Source organism: Quercus lobata, chromosome 11, assembly GCF_001633185.2.
Source record: "Quercus lobata isolate SW786 chromosome 11, ValleyOak3.0 Primary Assembly, whole genome shotgun sequence".
NCBI lineage: Eukaryota > Viridiplantae > Streptophyta > Magnoliopsida > Fagales > Fagaceae > Quercus > Quercus lobata.
This window is the reverse complement of record NC_044914.1, coordinates 53850802-53858775: the sequence shown is the minus strand read 5'-3', so window position 1 is coordinate 53858775 and position 7974 is coordinate 53850802. Positions and strand designations below refer to the sequence as shown.

At 34.0% G+C, this 7974-nt stretch overlaps 1 protein-coding gene across 2 annotated transcripts; it reads right to left on the bottom strand.

Moving 5' to 3' along the window:
- LOC115968782 (F-box/kelch-repeat protein At3g23880-like) lies at positions 1-7492 on the bottom strand. 2 transcript variants are annotated; one of them, XM_031088280.1, is made up of 2 exons: positions 6045-7492; positions 1-257 (listed from the first exon to the last, which is right to left on the bottom strand). In XM_031088280.1, the coding sequence occupies exons 1-2, from the start codon at positions 7195-7197 to the stop codon at positions 253-255; spliced, it is 1158 nt and encodes a 385-aa protein (XP_030944140.1). In that variant the 5' UTR covers positions 7198-7492; the 3' UTR covers positions 1-252. The 2 variants fall into 2 exon arrangements, with proteins under 2 accessions (XP_030944140.1, XP_030944138.1); XM_031088278.1 differs by lacking the exon at positions 1-257 and adding an exon at positions 3174-3448.
- Positions 7493-7974: the final 482 nt, after the last annotated feature.

Sequence of the window (7974 nt, the reverse complement as noted above, 5' to 3'; positions counted from 1 at the left end):
CCAAATTATACCTAATTGATCATATATATTTTTGACAGGTTTGTACATATAGCAATATTGACCAATTGGTAAGCTAAACCAAACAAGATAGAAGATATGTTTGATCATACCCAGGCGTGAAAGTGATCTACTAATATTACCAGTTTGCTTTAAACGCGGCCCTGCTGCATCAGTTAACTTTTGCTGCTCTGAACCAGCTAGATCAACAAGATTTATTCTGCTTTGCAGGTGCTTAAAACCATCTGCCTTGCTCTACTCTGTGCCATGGAAACAATAAAGATTTAAAGCATCCAATCCAAAATAAACTTAAGTAAGGAAGTGAGTACAAAATATATGTTAATTAGGGTAAGACATAACACACCCCCCTTGCAGGTAGGACTGCCTAACAACCGAGACTGAATAATGTGTCTTCCATAGATAGACCAAAAGACACCCCTAATAGAGATTTCACATAATTTGAACCAAAGACATCTAACTAGGCTCTAATTCCATTTTAACAAACAACTAACCAAAACGACAAATGCTGTTTAAAAGTAGGCCAACAAAGTTTTTCAAGTCAAACAGGAAAGAGTATCCATGTACCAAAAATGGATGACTGGAAGGATTTTCCTTAGTTTCACTCTCTAAAGCTGCGTGGCACAAAGCACATTCCCATCTCAGTATCACCAAACAGTGTTTGGAAGAATTTTGTTATACATTCTGACATTCTAAGTAACAAGTTCATTATCAAGTGTTGAAGTCAATAACTTCACAAAATGCCTACTTACTAGGCTAGAAAAGCCCTGTGTTTTCATATTTTATAAATCTACATTTTAAGCCCCGTAACAGAACAAAAATTAACTCATACACCAAAAAAATAGCAAATAGCAATTAATGACCCAATCATCTATAATTCTCAAACATGGATAGTATTTAACTAGCATTGGGATTCAAACATAAGTAAAAGAGCATGTGAGCAGGAACTCTAACCATTAATACTAACATTAATACAAGCTTGGGGAAGAAAATTTTTAGGTAGGGCCCATACATTTTTCACCTGGGCCTACACAAAACTTGTCTTCTCGAAATGGAGAGAAAAGAGGCGTGAAACGCTTGTCGGGAGAGAGACAAAAGTGACCCTACTTTTTTGCTCTCACCTATCCCACCTAATTTCCTCTTTCCCAACTCTCACCATCAATCTTCATACTTCAGCCTTTTCACAAGCCTCTTCACAGGTCAACGATAATAATATCAACTTCTGGCAGTAGAAATTCCATTAAAATTTAAAAAGGTTTAGAGATTGTGCTTGCAGAATTATGCCTCACATTTTTATTGTTAATTATTTAGCAAGCTAAGAATATATTTCACCTCAATAACTTCCATTTGATAAGCTAAGAATATATTTCTCCTTAATAATTCTCGACACTATGTAATGTCATTGGACAATTGATGCTAAATTGTGAATCATGCCACTAAGTGACTTCTATTTGAGTCATGAGAGTTGTAGCCATTTGCTGTAACACTACGTAGTTTATTTTGTTAATTCATTTATTTAAAATCATACCTACAGGTTCAATTTCGTGAATTGGAACATACAAAAGAATTTAGGTATCTATTCAAGTCCCATAACTAATTCGGAATCGGGATATCAAAAACAAAAGAAAAATGAATTTCTCCAATTACAGAGCAAATGTGGTGAATATGCATATATTAGGGTAGCATTATAACTTATATGAACTCATTGAAGTTGGCGCAACTAAACTTGTGTAGTATGAGCACAGGGCCGGCCCTAGGCCTAGGCCTCTTAGGCCATCGTCTAGGGGCCCCTACTAGAGAAAGGCCATCAAATTTTGGGGCAAAATTTGATATATTTAAATAAAATAAAATAAACTAGTTTTACATTTTTTTTCTTTAATTTTAAGAAGTTTCAAAGAATTGAGTAATGCTAAAGATAATACAACTTTAAATACATCAATCTTACAAATATGTGTCACTAATCACAAGAAATAATTCAGATAAAAAAATGCTAGAAATACTATAAATTTTACTTCAAAACTTTTATAAAATGATATGACAATTAATATAATTTGTGAAAGTCAACAACCTATTAAATGCATTTTTGAATTACTTTTTATGATTGGTGATAAAAGCCTCATAGAATAAAATTTATAATATCCCTAACATCATTCATTCAAATACTTGTTTATTATCTTCTTGAAATGTTACTAATTACATTCATTGCTACATCATTTGTAAGTTTTGTAGTAAAATTTGTAACAACTTTAGCATTTTTTCAATAGAAAAAAGAATATTACAAAATAAATAAATAAAAATGGATTTTTGTTATAAAAAAAATTATAATATTAAATACTAGGTAAATATTATTTAAGTAATAACAAAAAGGCTAGAAATATATCGCCTCATGCCTATAAGTTTGTTGGGCCGCCTTAGCAATTGAGAATTCTATAAGATCAGATAGATGCAAGAAAAACCATGATCTGTATGAATCTTAAATGAGTTTGACATGCCACTAGAGCTATCAAAAATTGTTTTAGTCAATGATAATAATTTCATACAGACTCCACATGTAAGTAGTGTGTATCGTAGGACAAAAACTAATATATTTCAAGTAAGAAAATCAAGAGAGAAATATATCGAGTTTGAATATAAAGGCTTTATATTTGTGGCAGGACCATGGTCCAAGTGAACATCAATGCAAGCAGTTAAAAAGAGTGTAGTGGGCATAACCTATTCCATAAGCACTTCAATAATTAGAATTAGAACCTCAAATGAAGGTGCAATTTGCGTATTTCTCAAAGTTCAGTGGCTTCTAATTTCAAATTAAAAGATTAGGGGTTTAGGTTGATTTTGACCGAAAGTTCAGGATGTTTTTTGCAGTATTCTCTTCATTTTTTATAGCTTGTACTGAAATGTGTTACCTTCTTACCATCTTCCTTCTCCACTGTTTTACTTTTTATTTTCCAAAAAAAAAAAAAAAAACTTCGAAATTAATATTCTTCCTTCTCCATTATTTTGCATTTCTTTAACATCTCATCTCCTTCAATGTAGCATTCAATTATAGGAAAGAAATCAACCCACCCATTCTGAATCAATAGGATTACTGAAATAATTTTGAAGGTGGATGGATCAATCATGATGACATCATTGAGAACTCAAATATGTGCTATGCCATATTAAACCTAATTGCTCATATATATTTTTGGCAGATTTGTCCATACAGCAATATTGACCAACTGGTAAGCTATAAGAAAAATGCACCTTCACGTTAAAGACAATAAAGAAGATATGTTTCACCATACCAAAGCTGTGAAAGGGATCTACTAATATTCCTAGTTAGCTTTAAACGAGGCCCTGCTGCACCAGTTAACTTTTGTTTCTCTGAACCAGCTAGATCAACAAAATTTATTCTGCTTGTTTTGCAGGTGCTTAAACCATCTTCCTTGCTACTCTGTGGCATAGAAACAACAAAGAAACAGAGGTATTTACAATTTGTTTGGTTTATTAAAGCATCCAATCCAAAATACACATAAGTAAGGAAGTGGGTACAAAATATATGCTAATTAGGGTGATGTAAAACACCCCCTTCCTGGCAGGCCCGCCTAGCAACCCAGGTCGAATTATAAGTCTTCCACAGAGAGACCAAAAGACACCCCTAATAGAGATTTCACATAATTTGAACCAAAGACATCTTCCATTTTAACAAACAACTAACCAAAAAGACAAAAGGTGTTTGAAAGTAGGCCAACCAAGTTTTTCAAGTTAGACAGGAAAGAGTATCCATGTACCAAAAATGGATGACCTGAAGGCTTTTCCTTAGTTTCAATCTCTGAAGCTATGTGGCACAAAGCACATTCCCAGCTCAATAGCACCAAACAGTGTTTGGAATAATTTTGTTTTTCATTCTGACATTCTAAGTAACAAGTTCATTATCAAATGCTGAACTAAATAACTTCACAAAATGCTTGCTTACTAGGCTAGAAAAGCCCTGTGTTTTCATATTTTATAAATCTACATTTTAAGCCCTCTAACAGAACAAAATCTGACTCATACATCAAAAAATAGCAAATAGCAATTAATGACCCAATCATCTATAATTGTCAAACGTGGATAGCATTTAACTTGCATCGGGATTCAACACAAATAAAAACAGCATGTGAGCAGGAACTCTAACTATTAATACTAACATTAATACAATCTTTGAGAATAATTGGAACAAGTTATGAAAAGTAGGAGCTATTAGCTTCAAATACTCTTTCTAAATAACAACTCTTTTTTTAATTAATCTCGCAAATGGCAAGCCTTATGCATAAACCTCATAGAAGAGTAATGAATCCAGATGTGAAACATGATGTTAACCTGACCTTATTTTTATGTTTTAATCTCATCTATGAAATATAGCTTACAGCTTAAGATGCTTAAAAGCTTGGGGCCTGGGGTACTTTAAGTTTTTATCCTTCAATGTCTCAAAGTGACGAAGCACAAATATGTTTTTTTTTTTTTTTTTTTTTTTTTTTAATTTATTTAAATAACCTTACAATCAAAATTTTGACATTCTTTCCCCTCCCCCTTGGGTCTAAAACTAACTTAAATCATCAAAAATAAACCCTGAGATCTCCACTGCCGCTTTTTAATTAATTTATATCCTTAGTGTTAAGCTTCTTAGCATAACACTACAACAACATTCTACATCAATGCAACTCCTTAATCAGGGATAAGACCCTTGAATCACCATATTCAATTCTCTAACTTCAGTCAATTCCTTCCCTTTTTTCTATTGTTAATAGGTAATTTAAGGTGCAGGAGTAGAATTTAAAGGCAGTATTCACCCATACAAAACTTGATGACAATTAGCACCATGATTCAAATTAATCTAAGGAAGCATCAATACCAACACAAGATACAATAAGCATATGGAGAAATGGAAACTCCTAAAAACAAGAATATATATATATATATATATATATAACCAACATCAGTGGTGAGACGAGGAAGTCCCATTTATACCACTGCTATTGGCTTTATAACTAGGATATACAACAATTAATTAACTCATCTACACTTTTAGGAATATTTATCAGATTCAAAAATAAATTACAAGCATCGAATCCTTCAAAAACATTTTCAAAATGCACAAATGCACTAAGCCTAAAATCTGCAGCTTCATCTCCAATTGATGAGTACGTATAAGATCGAAGTGTATGTGTGTGTCTAAGAGAGAGAGAGAGAGAGAGAGAGAGAGAGAGAGTCTACTGAAAAACAAGAGAAGGGTTTTGAGTTTTGATTCATTCAAAGTGAAACCAACTAGTTTTTTCTTCCCAATTTAAGCAACTCCCGCATCAAGATTGTATCAAGGCTGTGTCTTGACAGCATCCACAACATATCAGACTGTATCCAAAATTTAAAACATTTTGTAATCTCCAGATACTCTTTGGAGACCGTATTGGATACATCTCCAGCCATGAGAGATAATTCAAATGAAAGGCCACTTTTCTATCTAAAGTCCAATACATGCATAACGGAGGTACTTCAAATCTGTCCTACTTCATTGTTACATCAACACCTACTAGTAATATTGATGCAATTTTGGTTTTTGCCACTGTTAAATTATGGTCAATTAGGATTCCATTGTTTTAAACGTCTGAAAGGAAGCAAAATTTCAGCTACTGCTATTTGTTGGACTAAGAACAAGTGACAACTATATTCTATCACAAATAGCCATGGAACTAAATATTTCTAAGCGGACTAATTAGACTAAAGGGTTTTGGTATGGTCAATGGCAAAAGCACAATAGAACAGAATGGCTTAGCCATCTGAAGTCCCCATTTGATCATTCCGCAAATGTAATTTAGCTAACTTCACCCATTCATATTGAGAAATTTCTTAAACTCAAGGATGGAAACAATTACAACCTCAGTTTCAGGATCAAAATTACTAGTTAAAGTTATATACAAATTAAGCAATAGTAGCTAAAGTTAATTTTCACAATGATGGTGGCAGAACTGAGAGTGATATAATAGCTAAAGTGAATTTTCACATTTACTTACCACCATCGAGTAAAATCAAGCTCTCCATCGAATTAGTTGTGGAACCCACCCAATCAGCACCTTCAATTGCAAGAATGTTCCGATTTTGACTCTCAAGGTCAATTGAAACCAGCCCCAAGGCATTCTTAATCAAAAGTTCACCATTATCAGCAAAGCCAAAGAAATGACCATCCCAAAACCAATCCATTTGTACCATATATTTTCTGGTCCAAGATTCGGCCACACCATACTCCTCCATAACCCATATGTGGCATAAGACACCCTGATGATTATTTCCGTAAATGAAAACAGCCAGGGATCCCTTGAACAATGCAAGTTCAGTGAAATATCCAGGCACACAATACAAGAAAGTAGGAGGCCACTTTATCTCACGGAAACTCTCATCATTGACGTTAAAGGACAGAATGAAAACGTGGTGACTACTGGCTGCTACAGAGTGCAAAGCTCCATTAAAAAATATACAGGGTGGATAAATATCAATAGTTCCAAAGTTGGGTTCATACCCTCCTAAGATCTCCATCGATATTACAACCTTTCTCCAGGAATCTGTACTCAAACTGTAAATCTCGGCCTCGGCCTCTGTTCCCAAAAAAACTGACAGCAGTCTCAGAATCTTGAAGTCATTATTTTGAGAATTATAAGCAAGTCCAATAACGGAGATGGTATCCTCGTCAGTTAAGGGAGTAGCTAGAAGCTTCTTAAACATTCTAATACTTGGGTTCCACAGATAAATAATGTGACAAAGTTCTTTCTCATCACTAGCTAGGCAGAGCAAGCCATTACAGAAACCAATTATTTTGCATTCGTCAAAAAAAGCGGGGATTTCAAAGCTAGAAACCTGGGTCAATGTGCGGTCGTTGTTGCAAACAGCCGTACACAATTGTTTAGAAGATGGTGAACTATTCTCATCCTTTGTAGTATATAGCAAATACCCACTGTGAGTGTTTGTGGATATCAATGATTCTGATTGGTTAAGGTTGAGCTTGAAGTGTCTGGTAATGAAAGTGGTGTCAGTGATGATGGAGTCACAAGATTTCGAAACGCCCCTGAATCGGGTTGAGGATTTCACTGGGAGATGACCCAGGATGTCTTCCACGACGTCTTCTGGAAGAAGCTCACGCACTGTTGTTGTAGTAGTAGTAGTCTGAGACATCAGGAAGATTCACGAAGGGACCAAGTTCAAGGTTTTAGGATTTTGGCTGTATGTTTCCCCCTTTTTTGAAAACAAGAGTTTATGTTATGCTGTCAAATTGACATACATAAGGAGGAGAAGAATGAAGATATGCGGTGGTGGAAGGAGGACAGGTATGCGTAAACGCCGATTGAAAAGGTTGCCCTCTAGTCTTTGCCATCCACCGACGATCTTTGTGTGTGTGAGAGAGAGAGAGAAAAAGAGAGAGAGCTTCTTGAATGCTCTGGAGTACACGTAGTGCTGCTAGAGAAGAAAAGAAAAGAGCTCCATATGAAGTGCCAGAGAAGATAGAGACAAGGGAGAGGTGTGGAGGAGAAAAAAAAGAGGAAAAAAGAAAAGAAAAGAAACGTGTGGATGAAAAAAAAAATAAATAAGGAAAAAATAAAACAAAGAATAAAAAATTAAAATTAAAAAATATTACTATAATATTTTCATAATATTTTCATAATAAATCTTAGGTATTGGATTGTTACTAACTAATATTGATTAAAAAATATATATTTAAATGATGTGTTTAAATTAAAATCAATAAATACTTATCTTATATAATTATTGTGAAAATATTGTGAAAATATTTGACTCAAGACAGTTAGTCATAGACTCATAGCTTAAAAGAAAGATTCTTGCCGACGTAAAAAGCATTACGCGGAAAAACAAACACTCCAAAAAATTAATAAAATAAACGCGGAGCTTCTCCGTCACTTCTCAACCAAAAAAAAAAGAAAAAAGAAAATATAT